The sequence below is a fragment of the Myotis brandtii genome, unplaced genomic scaffold (genome assembly GCF_000412655.1).
Source record: "Myotis brandtii unplaced genomic scaffold, ASM41265v1 scaffold111, whole genome shotgun sequence".
Lineage (NCBI taxonomy): Eukaryota > Metazoa > Chordata > Mammalia > Chiroptera > Vespertilionidae > Myotis > Myotis brandtii.
In genome coordinates, this window is record NW_005353789.1 from 4,294,864 (window position 1) to 4,318,670 (window position 23,807).

At 37.8% G+C, this 23,807-nt stretch overlaps 2 protein-coding genes across 2 annotated transcripts in view; one reads left to right on the plus strand and one right to left on the minus strand.

Moving 5' to 3' along the window:
* Positions 1-23,807, plus strand: part of PAQR3 (progestin and adipoQ receptor family member III) — an 85,670-nt gene that overhangs the window by 50,289 nt on the left and 11,574 nt on the right. The gene's annotated exons all lie outside the window — the stretch shown is intronic.
* BMP2K (BMP2 inducible kinase) overlaps positions 1-23,807 on the minus strand; it is a 96,934-nt gene that overhangs the window by 28,588 nt on the left and 44,539 nt on the right. Inside the window, exons 8-14 of the mRNA XM_014544721.1 lie at positions 19,957-20,060; positions 17,150-17,229; positions 12,975-13,135; positions 8,110-8,285; positions 6,997-7,095; positions 4,821-5,005; positions 3,679-3,836 (exon numbers count right to left, since the gene is read on the minus strand). Of these exons, the coding sequence (XP_014400207.1) occupies positions 3,679-3,836; positions 4,821-5,005; positions 6,997-7,095; positions 8,110-8,285; positions 12,975-13,135; positions 17,150-17,229; positions 19,957-20,060 (963 nt within the window). The remainder of the gene's footprint in view (positions 1-3,678; positions 3,837-4,820; positions 5,006-6,996; positions 7,096-8,109; positions 8,286-12,974; positions 13,136-17,149; positions 17,230-19,956; positions 20,061-23,807) is intronic.

A 23,807-nucleotide genomic window follows, 5' to 3' on the forward strand; every position in this document is an offset into this window, starting at 1 on the left:
ATTTTATTCTGTGGCTTCATAGAAAACAAAACAAAACACACATTCAGTAGATTTTGCAAAATAGCCAGTCTTTAGTTTCTTCTATTCTTCCTTTTAGTTTTGATGTAATTTTAAACAAACAAAAAACAAACAAACAATAAATTCACCATCGACAAAAAAATATTCCATTCTATTAAGTATTATTTTTAATTAACATGTAGAGCTACACAGCTATTTGAACAAATGCAAGTTAAACATTTTCCCAAAGCAAACACCTGTATTCTAATTAGCATTTAATGTGTTAAATATTATGACAATTAGATTACCAAAGTTTACATACTAATCTAGATATTTTGGTACAACAGACAATGAAAAATATACTTAAATTTTTAAAAATATCACTGAGGCCAGCTGTATTAATAATTCTTCATTTTGATTTAATGTTTTGGTTTTAATTAGGAACAGGTAAAAAATTCTGAAGCATAAATGATATTCAGTTACACTAAAAGCAAAAGTAAGAAGAATCTGGTTTATTTCACATGTTAAATCCCTTTCTAACTATTTTCTTAAAGATCACTAAAAAACAGCTCTTGTTATAATTTTAGTATCTCAAAATATATGATTTTAACATTATCTTCTGGATAATAGACATAAGTATTTCCTAAACACCAAATGCTTTTTATTTTTTTCTTTTAATAAATAGCCATGTATCATTTTAAAAATAAAATGTGAAATAAGAATGTATTAGTATGAGCAATCATTACATGGTCAATGGTTATACCTTTAAGAAAGTATCTCATAAACCAAATCTAAATTATTCTATAAAGGACTTTGAAAATTGGTGAAAAATAACTGCCTGAGGAAAAAAAGATGAATTTGGTACTTCAAATAAATCAATAATTTATTTATTCATTTTTGTAAAGTTGTTAAGAGACAGAGGAACCAAGCAATAATGACCAAACAATCAACTTTCATGACACTAGCTTTTACCAAAACTCTTTAAGTTTCTGGAAGAGGTCTTTTGCCCATCGGTGTAATTTAAACCTGATCTATCAACTAGATCAAATATTAGATACATTTCTGCTGGTGAGTGAAAGAGGTGCTAGAGATGACTGAATAGCACAGCTAAGTAAAACTTCAGGAGGAAGACTTTCTAAATTATATCTATATATTCTTAATTTCTTTGTAAACTTTACTAAAACATTTCACCTTTCTTGAACCCAATTTTTATGACTATCAATTACTAAGAGAAAAAAAGACATGTTTCTGTATCTCCTTCATTGCTGTTACCTGTCACTCTTGCTGTTGTGTTTGCTCACAAAATCCCTTCAATTTGGTGTTTTGATTGCCAGCTGAGAAACCTGATAATTTAAATATAATTTTCAAATTCTGGTTAAAAGGCAATAACCTCATAAGTTGGCACCTAAAGACTTACACAGAAGGTGAGAAAAGGGAAAGTGGCATTTTATTGAGTGCCCAGATTCTTTAAAGACATTTCACTTAATTTTCTTGAGAACACTCTTAGTTAAAGCATCATTATACTCAGCTTTTAAGTGAGGAAGTGAGACAGCAGTTAAGTGACTTCATTGAGATTACAACCTAGTTAAATGGCACGTCAGGGCTCAGAGTTCCTATTTTCTGGTGTTATATGCCAACTTAAGTGCATCAGTCTCTGACAAGGATTTCCATAACTCAGGGACTATCCAGGCAATTTGCCAAATGGATGAGTTACTCCAAGTATGACCTTCACATAAAGTTCCTCCTATACTTTTACTTGGAACTTAACACCTTTCCATAATTAACAGTGTAATGAAGTCTGAACTCTCTTTGGCATATGTACATGTGCACAACTACATATATAAAGTACACACATTATCCAACCTTGAAGTTTGAAAGCAAATAGCTGGTTAAGAGTTTTACATGCTAACTGCCCAGCTGGCATGGCTCAGTGGCTGAGTGTTGTCAACCTATGAACCAGGAGGTCGAGGCATATGCCCCCAGTGTGGGGAATGCAGGAGGCAGCCGATCAGTGATTCTCTCTCATCATTGATGTTTCTCTCCCTGCACCGCCACCTCCGCATCCTTCCTCTCTGAAATCAACTTAAAAAAATTCTTTTTAAAGAATTTTACATGCTAAACCAATTTTTATGAAATTCTGTACACATGAATATTTATATGCCATTCTTGCCTATATGACGTAAATTAAACTTGGATGTCATTACAAATCTTTACAAGGTCAAAATTATGTGAACAGTTTACCCATTCCATAAATTAGTTTTTTTAAAAAAGGAGTTTTTTACCAAAGACATAAAAAATACTGATTTAACAAACCCTTGGTTACACTCACAGTAAGAACACATTAAAATAAGTATTTTAATTGTTCCTATTGCTTTAAAAATAATTCTGTAAATTATAGTGATCTGGTTATCCCTGTGCCTCCCTGCCAATCTCCCCCCCCAACCCCCAAATACTTTGTTTCCTTTTTTAAAACCTTGCTTTGAGGTCACTCAACATAAACTGTAGGGGAAATGTCAAGCAAGAAAGTTGTGGTTAAAAAACAATTTTTAATAAAAAGATGTAGAATTGGTTTTACCAAAGTTAACAAACTTTTATTAAAGGCTCAGAACTCATTTTTATATCTGCGTTTAATCATCAATTTAATTTTTGATAATCATATGACCAATATGTAAAATACAAATTCAAATCCCAAGCAACTATTCTTACATTAACTCAGGGCATTTAAAATTTTACATAAAATATATACTAATGTGCAACAAATCATTTCATCTAGTAAATGTTCTCATGAGGCAAGTTACCTAAAATAAACTAGAAATTATAACTAGGGACAAGTAAGATCTTTTTTTCACATGCAAAAATGGGTAAACACACTTGAATGCACACACACACACACACACACACACACACACACACACGCGCGCCTGAGAAACCTGAAAATGACATGCACCAGAAGTAAGTGTTTTGCTCCAATTTGGCAACCTCCTAAAACACTCCACAGATCCCTTTTCCAAAAAAGGACCTCTTCTAAAATATGTATGGTGAGGCTTGAGATATATATATTAGGTAGTTTAAGAAAAGGCAAAAAGAAAAGGCAATGATTCCAAGTAAAAACATTGAGATATCTGATTTAAAATGGAAAAGAATTTATTTAACTTTTGCCACATCAGGACAACAAAGCAGCCCTTTCATGTTATCACTCATTAAAAGGGCATTACAAAACATTAACATAATGTAGTAGCCCATGTTTTCTTTCAGGCACTTTCAAAGGGCATCTCAGACCCACAATATCTTCTTTTGAATATGCAAAAATCACAAAGCTTCAAAATGATTACTAGTAAGGCAAGATACTAATGTCTCCCTTTTTATTTGAACATTAATGTTCCATGTTTTGGAGATATTCTGAACTTAACATTCAATAATACACAATATATTTTAAGCATTAGGAATCAGTGTATTATCAGTAATCTTGGGTTTAATAGCTACTATCAAGCAACTGAGTTCTAATGCACGCAACATAGTTTGATAGTTCTGTATGTGTTAGAGAAGATGGCCTGATTTTTGCCCTCAAATGCGCAAAAAGAATTTTCTATTTACCCCCTTAAAGCAGTCTTTGGCCTTGCTGAATAATTATAGAGCTGCTATTTTACTCTGAAGCAAAATAAGCCTTCAAGTGTCCCTTACTTGATCTTAGAAGGTCAAATTCTCTGTCCAACAGTTCTTCTTCTGTTAACTTGGAGAAATTATCCTCTCCAAAAGGATTCCACCCTGACATATCAGGTGGGTTACTGAAGTTCTTCTGATTTGTAATATTTGCAACTGCCTCTTTTTCAGCAACTGACCTAAGGTAATAATTAAAAGAAGAAAAAACATTAAAATTGAATTTTTTAAATGCTCTACTTTAAACATGCTTAGGAAAGCAGATGGCTGTATTGTTATGGAGATGACAGATAAGGGCATTGATTAAGAGAAAAACCAACTGGGATTTTAACAGGCTCTTTAAGGTCACTAGGTAGGTACCTTAACCTCTCTATGTCTCAGCATCCTTATCTATAAAACAGGAATAACAGAATATACCTCATAGGAATACTGAGAAGATTAAATGATTTAATACACATAAAGTAAAGAGAACAGTGTCTCGTAAAAAAATAATAGTGAGCATTCAATAAATATTAACTATTATCATAGTAAACAAGCCTTAAAATGAAAATCAGTAGCCATATCAAAGTCATCATTCTAAAATCACTGCTAAGGTGATCTTATGTCCTTACTGTGAGAAGTCACAGTAACTTTCCTTTTAACAGAGGCATTTTCTAAGTAGCTACCAACAAATTATTAACTGCTGGAGTTGCTTTATAAATTAGCTAAAACTAGATGAGGGTTATTTTCTATATAATAAATCTTTCATGGTGTTAAAGTATCTATAGTCTGGAGTCTGAGACCAATAGTTCTATGAAAGTTATCTAATAGGCCTCTTAGCTTTTAAGAGAAGATTAACCTAAGAATCCCTGGGCACCTCCCTTCAATCCAGCCTGCAAATACAGCATAGGAATGAGGCAACATAAAAAAGCTGTCAAGGTCATTCCTAATTCAGATCCAGATGTTCTAACACTGGTAATGGAGGAACAATCTCTATGTGCTTCTTTTTGTTTTTAATCCTTATCCAAGGATATGTTCATTTGATTTTAAAGAGAGGAGGATGAGGAGGAGGGGACGCTACAGAAAGATGGGCTCTAAACTAATTCAGGAGCCGCTTAAGGACTCCAATCCACAATTACACCTACTTCCATAAGAATTTCCTTAGCATTCACTGGAAAAATACTTGCCTATTGGCACTATAAGAGGAGTCCATTATGGTTCCAACCTGAGCTGGAAGAGATGAAGTATAGGAAACTAAGGCCGGTGAGAACTCTTGAGGGGAGGTAAGATACTCAGGTGACGCCTGTTGTTGAGACTGCTGATGCTGAGCTAGCATTTGCTGCTGCAAGAAAGCCTGCTGATACCGCTGCACCTGAAACAAGAAATGCCATTATACAAAACAATGCTCGAGTTCACTAATGCACTGTCACCCCACACCTGTTCACTACGTTCCTTCTTTTCACATTGGCAATAAAAGCAGAAAATTAAAAATAATTTATATCTGCAGGAGCAATTCGCTATTAGAAAAATACAGCAAAATGAAATAAATTTAGTTTAGAAATTATGAAGCTAGGCTAATGTGGAAGGATTCAAAAATTATCCTTTAAATATTTTAAGATAATAGAGTATGTTAGTTCTTATAATACGGTGGTTGCCATAAAAAAGATCAAACTATTCTCTGAAACAAACATAATTTTCCTTTGGATTTTCTTCAAGTGATATTTGCCAAGTGAAAGAGACATAGGACAAAAAGATCATGGGTAACAGACCCATTTTCCTTATACTATGAGATAAACAAAAAATACTATCAGCTAGTTAAAAAGTGCCAAATTCAGGTGCTATAGTTCATCCCACTTTAAAGCTGCTTTAGAATACATGACTGACTTTGAGTGAGAGAAAGACAAGAATCACACGATCTCACTTATATGTGGTATCTAAAGAATAAAATAAATTGATGATAAACTAAACTAAAATAAAATAAAATAGGACCAGAGGCATGGGTAAATGAAACAAACTGACAGATCTCAGAGGGGCAGAAGAAAGGGGAGGATGGGAAGAGATCAACCAAAGGATACATATATACATATATACATAGTCCATGGACACAGACATAATGTGGTAAAGGCCTGGGGAGGAGGGGAGGGACAGGGGCCGGGTGGAGGGAGGCAAAGGTTGGGAGTGGGCAGGGAAATGGGTAACATCCCTAAAAGAGTCAATAATAATAATAATAATAATAATAAAGTAGAATAGCTTTTACCAGGGGCTGAGGGGGAGGGGAGAAAGAGCAGCATCTGTTTAATGGATACGGAATTTCAATTTGGGATGACAGGAAAGTTCCCGAGATAGAGAGCACAATAATGTGAATGTACTTAAATGCCATTGAACTGTACACTCAAAAGGGGATAAAATGGTAAATGTGATGTTAAATATATTTACCACAATATAAAACAAAAGCTATCACAGTTGTCCTGCTTTAAAAAAAAAATATATATATATATATATATGACTGCTTTGATAAAATATAAGTACTTAGCCCAGCTGGTGTGCTCAGTGTTTGAGTGCCGACCCAGGAACCAAGAGGTCATGGTTTGATTCCCAGTCAGGTCACATGCCTGGGTTTTGGGCTTGATCCCCAAACCCAGGCATGGGGGAGCATGCAGGAGGCAGCCAATTGATGATGCTTCTCTCTCATCAATGTTTCTATCTCTCTCTTTCTCTTTTTTCCTCTCTCTCTAAAAATCAATTCTATATAGATGTATATAGAGATATATAAAAACACTACAGGCCCGGTGCACAAATTCGTGCACCAGTGGGGTCCCTTGGCCTGGCCTGCAGGATTGGGCTGAAATCGGCTCTCCAACATCCCCCGAGGGGTCCCAGATTACAAGAGGGCGAAGGCCAGGCTGAGGGACCCCACCAGTGCATAATCGGGGCCGGGGAGGGACACAGGAGGTTGGCCATCCTGGAGGAACTGCAGGAGGGCTCCAAGGGCATGTCCGGCCCATCTCGCTCAGTCCCAATCAGCCAGACCCCAGCAGCAAGCTAACCTACCAGTCGGAGCACCTGCCCCCTGGTGGTGAGTGCACATCATAGCAACTGAACGACCGGTCGACTGTCTGCCCTCTGGTGGTCAGTGCATGTCATAGGGAACAGCTGAGCGGCCTTAGCATATCATTAGCATATTATGCTTTAATTGGTTGAATGGCCGACTGGACACAGCATATTAGGCTTTTATTATATAGGATGTATAATTAACTAACTTGAATTGATTTTGAAATAATTAAATTCTGAATAATGCCACTCACACTGTGAATTTCAACAGCATATTCAGAGAGAAATCTCCAGACATTATGTAACACTTACCATTGCAGGATACTGTGGTGCAGAAGGCTGTGGCTGATATACTGAGTGCATTAAGAACTGTTGCTGCAGTATCTGTTGCTGCTGCATTGCATGTTGATACTACAAGGAGAAAAGTAAACAAGTTCATCAATATTACTCATGCCTTTTTTGTGCCACAGTCTTTCTTTTTACATGCTGATCTTACCGTAACAATGACTGGGATACTCAGAAGTCCAAACACCAATGTAAAATAGCTATAGTAATTACAACTTATATATGTTTATTGGAAATGGCTTCAGAATTATCAATGAAACATAATGGATTCGACCAAAATCATTTCTAGCACAGTTTAAGGATGCTGGGATGAAACCTAAACACATTTACCAGTTGATGGAGACCCTGAAGTTACTTGTATCCAGAACTCATTACATTCAATTCCCAAGCTCCTCTTATCTCCCCTTCAATTATATCTTCTAGCCATCACCTACTTAACTACCCTCCACTCTGGATCTATCAGTCAAGACCAGAGAAGGGAGGCAACCCTGAGAAGTGCCATTCATATAACTGGCTCAAAAATATTTCGGGAAATGATGAAAGGATAATGGTGACAGTCATTAAATTTAAAATAGTTTAGTGAAACTAGAACTTTGCAGATTCTGATGAGGCAAAGCACAGAACAGAACTTAAGGTCATTTTTAGTTCTCTAAATGCCTCCTCCCTCCACTATCCATAAACACACCAAGCAAAAATACAAAAACAAAACCTTATGACAATGTTACTTCTCTAAGCTTAATATCACCTTTCCAGCAATAACGTAATTATAGTTTACGTATCTGAACTCAAAATATAACTAAAAAAAATATTTATCATAGACTGCAGTGTTTATTCATGATGCCAAATGACTAGATATTCTTTGCCTTATAAAGCCATGATGCAACTATTTCAACAGAGTATTCTTAAGTAGTTCATGAATGCAAATAAAATACATATTCCTTAGTAGTCAAAAAATTAAGCAAAATGTTTACCTGGCTCTAGAGTTCAAGGTGCCCATGATAAGAAAAGGAATTCACTGATATTCAAAGCTGCATGCATTTCCCAACACTACTTTCACGTCTAAAGTAACAAAGGAACTACCTGCTGCATATAAGCATCCTGCTGCTGCTGCTGAGGATGGCGAGGCTGTAAATGAAGTTGCTGCAATCTCCAGTCTCCCTGCTGCAGTTGCTGAAGGACTCTGTTTTGCTGCGGAGGCTGCTGAGGAGGCCCCTGACCCAGTAAAATCTCAGGGCTGACTCCAGGTCTCAGTGCTGCTAAAAGGAGTTTCCAGAAACTTACATTAACATACTCATGAATTTTTAAAAAAATGGGTGTATTTCAAAACACTAATTCAATAATCCTTTAACCAAGGCATTTATATCCTTATTTTATAATATAGAAACGTCCATAAGCACATAGTCTCAAGGGATTATTTACTCTAAATCTAAGTACCCACGAAAGTTAATTTTGTCAGCTGCAATGCTGAACAAGTCAACATCTTAGAAGCACTTCATCTTTCATATTTCATCTCTCCGTGAACAAAGCAGCCATGTCAGTTTCTTCTGTATTACTCAACTCTGTCATGCACTGATATAAGCCTGTGTCTTTGCCAAAATGATTCTTTCCACCTAGAATGTCACTTTCCACCTCCCACAATTCTTATCCTTAAACTTTTTAACTCAAATCTCTCTTCCTTGTTCCTTCATCTAACACTTCTACTCAGTTTATAACGTTTCATGCCTTGCACATATTAACTGTTTAATGGCTATGTCCTAAATAGGGCTGCAGAGGGATGAGGTGATGACTTATTTATCTCTTAGCACCCCAAAGAACCTTTTACACAACAGATCAATAAATGCTACTGTAATGAATGTATTAACACTGTCTCCTAAATGGATATTTATTTATAAGCTTCATAAATTTTACTCTAGGAATATCCTATGAATAAACTTTTAAAATTAAGGAAAAAGATACACACAACACCAGAAAAAAAATGAAATACACTATAATTTCTATATTCTCTGCCAATGAGTTACCATAAATTCAAATGCAACTCTTTAATCCTAAGGGGAAAAAGGAGAAACAGTTAAAGGAGAGAAAGAAGGGTCCTTTTCCATCAACATTAATATCTTTGAACCTCTCTAGGCCTGAAGTATGACACCTCTGTGACAATAGCTTTTTCTAATTCTTCCAAGTATAAGAAACTGCTTGTTCATTTTAATTACTCCTGAAAATATTATAAAATAAGAAAATTAAAACCATAATTGCACCACAGACATAACCACCATTATTAGCCTTTAAGTATATTTGTTTCTAGTTGGAAGAATATTAAAAAGTTAAGCTCCTCAGGTATACATTCTTCTTGTAGCACCCTGATGTCTAGGGGAAGATTAGTCGTGGCTGGGTTTGGTAAAACCCAGTCACAAACCAATGATGATCATGCGATAATTCATGAGGTTCACCTCTTATGTCACAAACTGTGACCTTTATTTAGTGTCATCAAGCTAAATAGAGCTCCTTGGTTCTCAAGACAAGGGCACGGAGCACCAGAGAACTCCCAAACAACATCGCAACAAGCCCACAAGAAAACAATGCTTTCAAGTACATCATTAAATCCTCCTGCCATATTCCCCATCTTGCAAATGATGAAACTAAGGCTCAAAGAAATTAAGTGAATTAACAAGTGAAGTTAAAGACAAATGATAAATTAGAAGAAAATATTTATAATACCTTTGACAAAAAGCTAATATTCAAAATACATAAAAATAAAACCTTCAGAGCAATAAAAATAAAGACAATCTTCTTTCAAAATTACAAAAATAATTCATAGAAGAAAAATGGCCAGTAAACACATGAAAGAGTACTATTAATCAGGAATATCCATACTAATAAAAGGGTAATATGCTAATTAGACCAGACGTATTCCGGATGTCCATCCTGACAAATCGGGGGCCTCGCCAGGCTGCAAATGGCCATCAGCCCCTCGCCCAGGCTCGCCCAGGCTCTTCCAGGCCTGCCCCACCCCCAGAGAGGATCCTTACCCTGATCAGGGGTGTGGCCAGCCTGCAAACCACCCCAGCCCCTCGCCCAGGCCGGCACCGCCCCCAGCAGGGACCCCCACCCTGATGGGGACGTGGCCGGCCTGCAAACCTCTGGCAGCCCCTGCACCCCAGCGGGGACCCCCCCACCCCAATTGGAGGTGTGGCTGGCCTGCCCCCCAAGGGGACACCCAACCTGATCCGGGACCCCCTTCAGGGCAGACCAGCCAGCCCCCACCCATGCACCAGGTCTCTATCTATACTAATAAAGGGTAATATGCTAATTAGACCAGAGGTCCTTCCAGATAAAGCCATGGTGGTGGGGCCAAGGCAGAGGCGGTTAGGGGTGATCAGGTGGCAGGGGAGAGCAGTTAGGGGGATCTGGCCAGCAGAGGATCGCACAGTTAGGGCGATCAGGCCAGCAGGGGAAGGCAGTTAGGGTGATCAGGTGGCAGGGGAGAGCAGGTAGGGGGATCAGGCCAGCAGGGGAGAGCAGTTAGGGGGATCAGGCAGGCAGGGGAGAGCAGTTAGGGATCAGGCTGGCAGGGGAGAGCAGTTAGGGGGATCAGGCTGGCAGGGGAGAGCAGGTAGGGGGATCAGGCCAGCAGGGGAGAGCAGTTAGGGATCAGGTCGGCAGGCAAGCAGTTAGGAGCCAGCGGTCCTGGATTGCAAGAGGGATGTCCCGGATTGGAGAGGGTGCAGGCCGGGCTGAGGGACACCCCCTCCCATGCACGAATTTCGTGCACCGTGCCTCTAGGTTAAATATAACCAAAAAAAGTTTCACCTATCAATGGGGAAACATCTTTAAAAACCGATACTACCAACTGTTGACAAGAATAGTAATGAAAGGACACTCACACTGTTGACGGTAGTGTAAATTTTTGAAGTCTTTTCAGATAGCAACTTGGCATTATCTAACAAATTTTAATTAAGCGTACTTTTTAACATCTTCCTCAGAAAAGTGTTCTGACATGTAAATCAAAAGTCTGCTATAAGAATATTCATCCCAATACTAATAAGAGCAAATGCGGGCTACACACTGAACTGCTGCAAGTTTATTCCAAGAAGAAAAAGAATGGAGACTTTTTACATTTTTCTCTGATTATTGCTGTACTGTCTCAATATTGTAAAAGAATAGATTTGTCTGTTACTTTTTGCACACATGGGGAAAACAGTATTATTTTTCCAGCTTAGGCTAGAAGCACATGGGATAAACGCTGCCCTACATGGAAGGCAGCAGGCCTGGCACTCACAGCGAGGTCTTGTTTCCCAAATGAACATAAGCAATTTCACTCAACACCAACACCAGACAAAGCCCTCTGTGACCATGGTGGATCAGGACAACAAGACCACTCCATGATCATGTCTCGGCACTGACAAAATCAGGAACTCTGCCCATACCACAGAGTGACCGAACCCTCCCTATCCTGCCCAACATGATGAGGGCTGCTTCTTCAACTGAGGCTTTGGCCGCCCTCCTCCTATTTATGAAGGCACCTAATGATATCACACACCCCCTTCCTAACTCCTTCCATTCAGAGCAAAGCCCCACTTCCTTATAGCCTCCCCAAAACTACCTAACACAAGCCTAAATCCTTTAATAAGGCTTTTCAAATACCATTTTACTGAGGCACTCCCACAGATCCCCATGGCATGTGAGTAATAAACCCATTTGTCCAACTACAAGTGTGATGCTGGTAGTCTTCACCTGAAGGGCATTAATATATAATTGACTAATAGGATCTCCAACCCAAAAAAGTAAAAAGAGAAAAATTAACACACTGAATGTTTACTATGAAACATAATTTTCCTAGATATCATTCATACACCTTTGTTATTTACTCCTTATGACAGGAAAAAGTTGTGATTCCCATTTTATAAAAGAGAACAGTGAGATTAAGAAATGGTAAAATGAGAATTGGACACAAAGGGTTTCAAATTCCCCTATTTTTCCCTCCCCTCTTCCATAAAGTACTCTATCTGGTATACGTGATCACCACAGAGATATGCAGCAATACGTCAGGTAACATAAAAATTACCTTCCCTAAGCATTTATTTTACTTCATAATAATAGCAGTAGTTAACAGTTAACATTTATTAAGGACATATTATGTGACAGGCATTATATTAAACAGTCATTTAATCCTCACAACAATCCTATGAGAAATATTAGCATTTTACTAACATATATTAGTGAAAAATGGGGGGGGGGGGGGCTCAGATCCAGGTTCATGAGCTTTAAAATATGGGATCTTAACCATTAGAGTAATCTAACTTAGAACATCTGAACATTAAAAAAAAAAACATGTATCATGAAATAAAGTGCCAGAGAGGGTTTCCTTGAGATGGGTCTTCAAGTTATATCCCCAAACCTTTGACAGAACAAGTTTACTCTCTAATATTAGGGATATTTCTTTGGGGGAGGGGGAGATATTTATTTTTAAATCCTATACTGATTCATAATGCTTAGAGGATATTTTATATTAGAAAAACAATTTTTCTCAAAACCAGATGACATGACAAATTTCTATGCTGTACTGTCCACACAGTCCAAGACAGACTCTGTGGCCAAGGCTCTAGATCAGTGCAAAGACATAGAACTTTGTGAGGCTAGAGTTCCAACTTCCTCCTTCCCAATACAATACAGAATTTTTATATTCCTGAACTTTATCATCAACCTCAAACCCTACTAGTTGATGACACTAAGGATAAACAAATTGTGGGCTTTGTATACCATACTTTTGTATGTCCTACAACTTTAGGAAAATAATTAGTTGAGTTTATTAGACATCAGTAGAAAGTTTCTTAAAGCATTATGTTATCTGCTTCACAACAGTAAGTTTGAAGTAATTTATACGCCTAGGAAATCAAAGGTGTGTTTACATTAACTATAAATTAATTCTTAAGTTGGCAGGGCTATATTACCTTTTGATCTGTGGTTACTGAATTCCCCAAGCAAAGGGACTTTAACAGGTGTTGCTGAACTCTGAATGGTCAGCACACTGGGGGTGGCAGTAGTAGAGTTGGCCTTTGGTCTTTGTCTTGGTGCAATTGAGGTTTCTGTTGGTCCAATGGAGTCTGTTATTCTACAAGAGAAGAATACATTTCATTCCAAATATTGGGATTATTTCTAATTCACTCTCTGTTCTATAAAGCATCTATTTCAACAGATGCACTTTAATTATTATTACAATCATGTTAGAGTTCTTGGCTCCTTCCTAAGTCTCACTCACAAGTTTTAAATGTTTACTGTGCTATGCTTGTGTGGCTCAGTGGTTGAGCATTGACCTATGAACCAGGAGGTCACGGTTCAGTTCCTGGTAAGGGCGTACCCCTGGTTGCAGGCTCAATCCCCAGTGGGGGACCTACAGGAGGCAGCGGATCAATGATTCTCCCTCATCATTGATATTTCTATCTCTCTTTCCCTCTCCCTTCCTCTCTGAAATCAATAAAAATATACTTTAAAAAATAAATAAATGTTTACTGAAGATAGGAAAGTAAGTTAAGCCTAACCATTTCCTTTAAACCAGTATGCAACCATTCACAGTCTGCCTCTGAAACTGGCAGGAAAAGAATATAAGATTGCTCTTAAGGAGATAAAATAAAGGAAATACACAAACCTTGTCCTAAGGTTTTAGACAAAATTGAGAGCCCCCTCTCTGAACCAACCAGAGAAATACAAATAAGAAACAATAAGTAACAGTCGTCCTTAGCTTGGACTCTAGGCCTAAGAAAGAAGAGACTGCACCCTAGGACACATAGTAACAAAAGAAGCCAAAACTTTTCACAAATGGAGCTACCTGCTCACATTTAACTTCTTGAATCTTAAACTTTGCTTTTCTTAAAACACTGAATGGAAATTACATAAAACTTTCCCACTAGGACTCAGGTTAGACCACAGACATGGGCAGTCAAGTAGCAATCATAATTTTAAAAGCAAAAGACAATAAATATAATTTAAGAAAACACAGGTATTTGCTCTTCTCTTTCAGAAAACCCCAGGAAAAATCTTTAACTTGCATACTTACTAACTTTGCTTTCTATAAATTCAGTACAAAAATTCAATTTTAATAGTTCACTCTTCAACAAGATTGGAATAAAATCTCTTTACCAAGTTTCATGAGCATATTTTCAAATGATTTAACACTTCACATTGTGCATATACATGATTTATGAAGTGCACATCTGCTGCCGTGGATCCAGTCCTGTCTGCCAGAATTGCACAGATCCAATTCTCTCTTATGAGCCACAAGAGGGAGCCATGGGCACAACTATCTTTCTAAGAAGGAGGTTCAAGTATTTTAGAAAATCGCAGAAAGACATTGTATGTATGCCGTTTCCTAATGTAATATTTATGTTTTAGATGAGATGGGGATGGTCAAAGTCATATGAAAACTGAACTAAAAAGCAATAAAAGGTCATGTATACATATAACCAACTAGATCTTATTTTATAATAAATCAAATATTTATTAAGTTCAAATGATGGATGTGGCACTAAAACCAATATTGTACTCCCTACACTCAAGTAATTTAGAGAACATAATATATACACTCTTTCTGTTTATCCATTCTTTATTAACAGACCTCATCGCCTTGTTCCTATTCTAACTCTCTTTCTAAAGTTCTGAAGACTTCGTTTAGCGCTTCCTCATTTATTTTACCAATGTACCAATATCTAATATACAATTACTGATATCCAGCAAACACGGCATACTACCCTGTCTTCAAAGAATCCATAGGGAGATACAGCACATGTTCATAAAAATATACTAAAATATAACAGCAAACATCATCACTGCCACACTAGTACTGTCAACAGTTTCATGGAGGAGTAATTAATTCTAACTTTAACCTAAATTGGCCTGAGAAGGCTTCAAGTAGGAATTGAAAAAAGTAAGAAAGAAAGAGTATTAGGGAGGGAAAAGAAGCAAAGCATTGTGTGTGAGGAAATGAGAAGAAAAACCTAGACAGCCAGGCAAAGTGAAGACACACACACACCTGCCTGAAATGAAAGACTGAGTCACTACTGGTAGCAAAGCTGCTGCACCGCTTCATCTGCATAATGCAATAGACACAGAACTGTTCCCCGTGCTTTCCTTCTTATCCTTCCTCTTATCATCTGAATAATCCTAAAACATAGTTTCTCTCCTCTTAAAATCCTTCAGTGTTCTTGCTAGCACAAGAGATTCTCAGACTCTTAATCTTTAAGGTGTCACATAAGTTTCCAAGAGGAGATGCAGGGGGCTTTTAAGGAGTAAAGCAGAGTGCCAGAGATTGAAGCAGGGCAGATGTATAATATTCACAAAAGTTTAAAACCTTTAATTAGTGATACTAGCTGTTTAAAGATTTCTCCACCCCACCTCACCCCCACAAATATGCCTTTTACATAGAAAAAAGACTAACTTATTTTTATGACTAGATTAATACACATTTAGTTTTTTTTCAAGCTCTGAAACTATCATTATAAAGTAAATTTACAAATAAACTTTTTTTAAATATACATAATGAATAGTTTTAACATATTATGAATAGCACTGTTAATTTAGCAGTTAACTATTTCATTTGCTTATAATAGTACTAGAGGCCCAGTGCACAGAATTTGTGCACTGGTGGAGGGCATGGCCTGTGGGGATCGTCTGCCATGGGAGCAGCTGCTTATCCCGGTCAGCCAAGCAGCTGTGGACTCGCCCTCTGAGCGGCTGCTCCCACTGGGGGAGCACAGCTCATCCCAGTCAGCCGAGCGGCGCTCCCACTGTGGGAGCGCACTGACCACCAGGGGGAAGCTCCTGCGTTGAGCGTCTGCCCCCTGGTGGTCAGTGCGCATCATAGCAATTGGTGGACTGGTCGATCTGGTCGTTCCACCATTTGGTCACTGGGCTTTTATTATATAGGATAGCTATAACTTGTGTCCTAGTGAAGATATTCAAAGCATCATTCTTATTCAGTTGACTCATGCTTTTTAAAGCTATATCTACTTCCTTAAAGATTTAATAATTAACCAAATAACTATTTAAAAAACATAAGTAACAATAAAATTCAATGGACAAAATTCATAATTCCCATTTGACTATAACAGCTGCTAACTACAGCTATGTCACAGACAGAACACACTGTTGGTCACGCTGAATTCCTATGGGTTAGATGTAATTTTACTCCTTCATCTCTTCCTGAAGAGTATTTTAAAATTCAAGTAAATGAAGATATTTTTTGAGTGATGCCGTATTTTTTTAAAAACTAAGTCATTCCCAAATGACACTTTAACAATTTATAAATAATAGATTATTCAGAACACATCTCACAACCAAGTCCCAAACAGAACTGACTGCAAGGTTTAAAATTCACTGCTCTAAACGCCAAAGGCCAAATTTCTCAGCAAGACATATAAATAAAGTTGCTCCTGACTGACATTTGCCTAGCTCTTCAGCTTCGTTCCCACCACTCCTGTATCCATCCCCCATACTCCAGTATACACTTCCCACCCGTATCCATCCCCCATACTCCAGTATACACTTCCCACCCGTATGCGTCCCCTATATTCCAGACTTACAGTCTCACAAAGGCCACTCTTCTTGCCTGAAGTACCTATCATATCAGGTGATGGACTATATTATTCATCCTTTGAGCAGCAGCTCAGCAACCACCACCCCCCCCGCCCAGGGAAAGGACTGGGTTCTTTCTGTGCTCCTCTTTTCTCTGCTCCCCGTCTTTCCCTTCCTCCACGCACAAAGTTGCCTGATATCTATCAGGATGGAATTGTTCACTTGTCTATCTTCATTAGAATGTGAACTCTTTGAAAATAAACACTGCTTCTTTTTCTTTGTGTTTCTATTATCTATATCTTGCATATAATAGGTACATGACAAATATATTTTATGTCAAATAAAATACTTTGTATCAGTAAAAATACAACATAAAAAAGCTGTGACTAAGAAATCTCAAAGGTAACATTATCTAAACTCTATACCATATGTAAGAAGGAACACAACATTTTTATGTAGGTTTAGATGATATTTAATTAATTACATTTGCTAGGATTAAAAATGAGAAATATTCCCCTTTTCAAAAAGCCTTTGCAAATGTCAGCACAACTTCGCTTACCTCGCTTTTATTTGGCTTTTCCTAGAAGCTGCTTCACTAGCAGTCATGGGTTCAGGAAGAGCTGAAGGAATAGAAGAATTCTGGGAAGAAAAATAAAACTTGTCATTTTAGTTTTCATTTTAATTGCAGAAAGCTTTACTTAAAGGCTATCGATATATTCTTAAATTTTAAATGTATTGTCTGGAAGATACTATTATTTTCACCCCAGATAGCTACAAATTGTTCACATACATTTGCCAGATCTAACCTGCAAACATCAGCATGTTACACAAATGTCATTTTCATGTTCATGTGCCACAGAAACTCTTCAAAAGTAAACAGAACAATATCACTGTATCCACTTTATAAGTGGGCAAATCTTGGCTAAAAAGAAGAATTACATTATACTTGTAAATCAATGACTATTTTACACTTTGGGGGAAAAAACACCAAGCATATGGAAAAGTGTTGTTTCTACATAGAGGAAAAACTTTCATGACACTGCATGTAAACTCTAAAACACAAGAGCATTTGTTTAAGTTCTATATATGTTTAGCTTATTGCAGGTACTCAAATGTTTATTGAATGAAAAGCTAACTTCCCTCTTTTCCTTAGTGGAGTAGATTAAGTCATACATAAAGGAAGATAGACAAGAAAATGAGGCCAAAATGATTGTTACAAAGCTGAGAATGGCTTAAAATCAGAGATGATTCTGGGCCTTTATCAAAGTTATCAGAAACCTGCCATACACAGTTAATCTGACATAGTGAAGTACAGTGTGCAGACACACAATATAACTCAAAGCCTTTCCATGACATTAGCTATTACAAACTCAGCACCTTCCATGGACGAGGCACTGAGTTTACATTTATTATTTGTAATCCTCATAACTACCACCCCTGTTTTACAGGAAAGGAAAAAACATGAAGTAACTTCCCAAAATACAGTTGGCCTTCCATATCCATGGGTCCCAGATCTGCAGATTCAACAAAGTTTGAATCAAAAACACTACTCAGGAAAAAAAAACGTTACATTGCTGACATGTAGTATGTAGGTAGGCCTATGAAGGCTGTATCTCTACTAACATGTACAGGCATTTTTTTCTTGTCATTATTCCCTAAACAATACAGTATAATAACTGTTTACATATCGCTTACCTTAGGTATTACTGGTATCTAGAGATGATTTAAAATACACGGGGGTGGGGAATGGGGGAGAGAGGGGATGGGAGTAGGTTATATATGCAAATACTACACCATCTATAATAATAAAAGGGTAAAATGCTAATTAGACTAGACGCCCTTCCAGGCGTCATTCCGGACGCCCTTCCAGACAAAAACTGGGGCTGGAGTGAAGCCCGGGTCCCAGGTGCTTGCAGGCAGCCAGAGGGAAGCAGACCAGGTCCTGGGTGCCTGCGGGCAGCCAGAGGGAAGCAGCCCAGGTCCCGGATGCTAGAGTGAAGCTGGTGCCAGCAGACGGGGGAAGGCCTACTCCTGCACGAATTTTCATGCATCGGGCCTCTAGTCCTATCTAATAAAGAGGGAATATGCTAATTGACCCTCACACTGTCGCAAAGATGGTGGCACCCACAGCCCAAAAGGAGGGAAATATGCTAATTGACTGTCCCACCCTCAAAGATGGCGGTGACCACAGCCAATAAAGAGGAAATATGCTAATTGACTGTTCCACCCTCAAAGATGGCGGTGCCCAGAGCCACAAGATGGCCGGCAGGGGAGGGCAGTTGTGAGCGATGAGGCCAAAAGGGGAGGGCAGTTAGAGGCAATCAGGCCAGCAGGAGAGGGCAGTTAGGGGCAACCAGGCCAGCAGGGGAGCAGTTAGGCATCGATCAAGCTGGCAGGGGAGTGGTTAGGGGATGATCAGGCTGGCAGGAGGGTGGTTAGGGGATGATCAGGCTGGCAGGCAGAGGCAGTTAGGGGCAATCAGGCAGGCGAGTGATTGGGAGCCAGCAGTCCTGGATTGTGAGAGGGATGTCCGACTGCCCCCAAGGGGTCCTAGATTGGAGCGGGTACAGGCTGGGCTGAGGGACACACACCCCCCAGTGCACAAATTTTGTGCACCGGGCCTCTAGTCTATAATAAGAAAAGCGTAATATGGTAATTAGACCAGACAATCTTCTGGACGACTGTCCAGGTGAAGCTGGGACTGTGAGGGAAGCCAGGGTCCCGGGTGCCAGAGGGAAGCCGGTTCTGGCAGCCAGGGGAAGGAAGGCCTACTTTTACACGAATTTCGTGCATCGGGCCTCTAGTTTTATATAAGGGACTTGAGCACCGCAGATTTTGGTACCTGGGGGAGTCCTGGAAGCAATCCCCTGTGGATACTGAGGGATGACTATACAAAATCAGTCACTGAAAGAGACAGGTCTCTCCATTTACAATGTCTATCCTCTCTGCACCAAACTTTCTGAGTGTATAGAGTGCTTAGTTTCTCAGTAATTTTTCATAACACTCCTAATTCCCCCCCCCCCAAAAAATCTAACAGTCCTGTTTTTTTAATAGTTTGGCCAAAACAACTTAATTGTTGTTTGTGCTGTGTCAGACAGATGTCACTATGTTTCTCTCAAAACTGCAAAGTATCATGCAGTGCCTTCAAGTATACTATAGCTTCCTAGAGCACTTCAATACCCAATTTGGCAACTGTGGTTTTGTAACAAAAATACTGATCACAAACACTATTAGACTACTGGTCACAAAACAAAGAACTCTGAAAGTGTGTATGTGTATATACATAAACACACACATACACACACACACACACATGCACATAATAAATGGATTTTAAATTCATATCCCATTTAAAAAATTACTTACATTGATATTGGAGATGGGACAGTCCTTTTTGGCAAATTTAAATGCAAAATAGGACACTTGAAATATATCAGGTCTACGCTCTGGATCTGGTTCAAGCATGAATCCTGCAAGAATAGGTTAAAATGTTAAGAAGTTTCACTGAACACAGAAAGTAGATAGGAGTACATTAAAAGGAATGTGTGTGTGTGTGTGTGTGTGTGTGTGTGTGTGTGTGTGTGTGTAGATAGACAGATACCTTTTTTTCCATTCTAAGATTAGTGATGAATCAAGCAAATATTAACATTTATAGAAAATATAAAAATTGTTATTAATATATAAACTTAAAGCAGTATCACAAGCTAAAGACAACTCAGACATAAAACAGGTCTGTACCAGAAGCATAATTAACAAATATAAATATTCTTTTGAGAAAATTAAACAAAAGTGAGTTTAGTGAACACTGGGAAATTATTCATGAAAATTCTAGGGCCATAGTATTTTACTTATATAAAATACCTCTACTAAATTTTAAGTAATCCCAAATCACTGAGAAAAGACTAAATTGTGTGCATTAAAAAGTAGTACAGGGTTGACAGTATAGTTTTCCAAAAACATGCTTTCTTCCCATACTCATAATAAGAGTATTTACCACAGTTCTGTATCTCAACATATTCTACACATAATGTTCACTCTATTATAAAGAGATTTCACACCAACCTTACAGCATTGCTTGAAATACCTGACCTTTTTCTAACCAAAATGACCATACCATTTATCTGTTAATTTACAATTTCACAAGAAAGCTGACATTTATACTCAACTCACTTCTTTAACTGAGAAATTCATATTTTGTTAAAACTCTCCATGTTCTAACTCTGATTTATTAACGAATTATAAGTTCTTAAAATGTTTAAATCATTTTAAATCTATTTGGAATGTAAGATTTACAATATTAATTAGATAATATTCTGAAATTTGCTAATAAGATTATATTCAGAGGTCATAGTATATAAATAGCTAAATTAAAATTATAAATCAAAATTAATTTTTCTTTCACATTTAAGTAATTTTTAAACAAAATTTTCTACATCTCACACAGCATGATAAACTTATTTTGATTAAAAAACACACTTGTTTGGCAAGTAATAGCATAAATTTAGCAGAAATTTATTTGGGAAATTATGAACTCAGTTTTAAAATATTCTACATGTGCCCAGCCGGGTGTGGCTCAGTGATTGAGCGTTGACCCAGGAACCAAGAGGTCACTGGTTCAATTCCAGGTCAGGGCATATGCCCGGGTTGCAGGCTCGATCCCCAGTGTGGGGCATGCAGGAGGCAGCCAATCAATGATTCTCTCATTACTTATGTTTCTATCTCTCTCTTCCTCTCCTTTCCTCTCTGAAATCAATAAAAATATATATTAAAAAAAAATCTACACGTAACTTGATTTTATGTACTGGAAAACACTAACATGTATAACTTATAGAATTTATTTTTTATTATATTATAACCACTGTTAGATGGAAATAACTAAAAACATTTAATTCTAATATTAATTGGACTATATTCAACCTCATTCCTGAAAAGATTTTAAGAATCTACAAGGTTTATTTTATCCTTCAAAATCATATTTTATCATGATACCAACAGATATTAAATGTTTTAAAAGTAGCAACAGTGCGTGACATAGGAATACATTTAAATAGACTTCTAACAATAAATGTTTATTCAAATAATTTTTAAAACAAGTCACAATAAACTTATCAAGTTCACAAACTTAAGATTCTACTTTTCTAACAATTAAGTTTATTTAACTTTTAAAATCTAATTTTAAATATTTATTCCTATAAAGGACTTGAAGTGGCATACAACCTCTAAATAGTTTAAAATATATGGAAATTAGGACTAATGGAAAAGTAATGGCTGAGAGATCCAAAATATCAACAACAAAAAACAACAAATGCACCAGGATGATGATGGCCATAAAGAAATTGATATGATTTGATCTTATAAATATAGGCCACAAATTCAGCTCTCTACCTTCTAGCTGTCAACACAAATAGGGCAACATGATCCATTCCATAAATCAGTGTCTTTAACATAAAAATAAACCAGGTGCGAAGAAAAAGCACTATTGCTGATACCAAAAGCAAACAATAAATGCTCCTTTGGGTCTTTCTAAAACTGGCTCCCACTGAGTGAACACTGCCCTTAAAGAACTACAGTGAGTGACACTGGGTAATGTCTTATACGTTCCTTCCATGTGGGCCAGTGACAAAACATCTACATGCTGTTAGGTAAAAACAAAATTCTATAGGGGTAGAGAACAGTACGGTATGAGAATATACTTCTCTGCCTATCTGGATCTGAAGAAAGCTTTTTAAGTATCTAGGGAGAAATAAAATGTTATGTTAGGCAATCCTACATATTTTTTTCTTTCATAGTAAGTGAGAAGCACTGAAGGGAAATAAATAAATTTGAGATTTTAGGTTCTCTAACAAATCCTATATAATAAAAGTCTAATATGCAAATTGACCAAACAGTGGAACAACCAGTAGCTACGACACGCACTGACCACCAGGGGGCAGATGCTCAACGCAGGAGCTGCCCCCTGGTGGTCAGTGCGGGAGCGCTGCTCAGCCAGAAGCCGGGCTCATGGATGGCGAGCACAGTGGTGATGGCGGGATCCTCTCCTGCCTCCGCAGTACCACTAAGGAACAGTGAGCTGAGTTGTAAGGAGCAAGGGGTTCCAGACTGCGAGAGGGCACAGGCCAGGCTAAGGGCCCCCCCTCCCTCCCATGCATGAATTTCATGCACCGGACCTCTTGTATTTGTATAAGTAATTGTATATCTCAAGATAAGCATAGCACAACATCCTCTAATGTTCAGATAGTTGGCTGTGGGTAGAAATGATATCATCTTATAAGCAAGGAAAAGGACCAGTTAAGTCCCTGGCTCATGTTTTCACGTGGGAATCATCTCTGTGGGAGCCAGTTTAGTCTGTCTAACTGTACCCATCCCATTTATGTGATATAAAATCAGTTTAAAAGGTAGTGACTAGCATTTATTTTAATAAAGTAGAAAATATTAAGTACACTAGTTTGGTATAAGCAATGTTTCACGAAACTTATTCCACGTGTATGTGTGCCAGGTCATAACTAAAATGTATTTATTACTGTGGATCACAAACTCCTTGAAAACCACTATGCTAGTGAACACTCCCTATATAACTCATTCCTCTCTAAGGAAGAGCAATTTGTGCTAAGAAAAAGTGGGGGGAGGGAGGGAAAGCACATGCCCATATCTGCTGCTCTTTCAGAACAGTTTACTCTCAGGACATATATATCCTATGCAAACCCATGTTTTGCAAGTGGCCTGCTTCTGTGGAAGAAGTCTAAGGTTTCCAGCATTACCTATGACTGGTTTTGAGTAAACCTGGGGCCTGAATACAAATGAAGAGGCCCATTTGGCATCAGGTCTAAATTTCATTTTGCAATCTACTTTATTTACTGATATTGACAGTTTTATCTGATGAGCTCCTGTATCCCATCTCTGATTTGGTTCTAAATTCAAAGCATGATGACACTTAAAAGCACAAATACAATATTTGTATTTGCATGTGGCCCGCGGGCCGTAGTTTGAGGACCCCTGGAATAATATAATCTGAAGTTGCATAGTATCTACAGAGAAATAAAACCATCCATCAGGCCATCCTATATATATTTCATAGATCAGCTCTACTCCAGCTAAACACTGAGGCCTATCTGCCAAGAAAGACAACTTCAGTTTAATTTTAAGTATAGTTGGTCCAAAGCCATTTGCTCTCACAATAATGAAACCTCAATTCTAGTATTTTTATTAACTCCCACTTC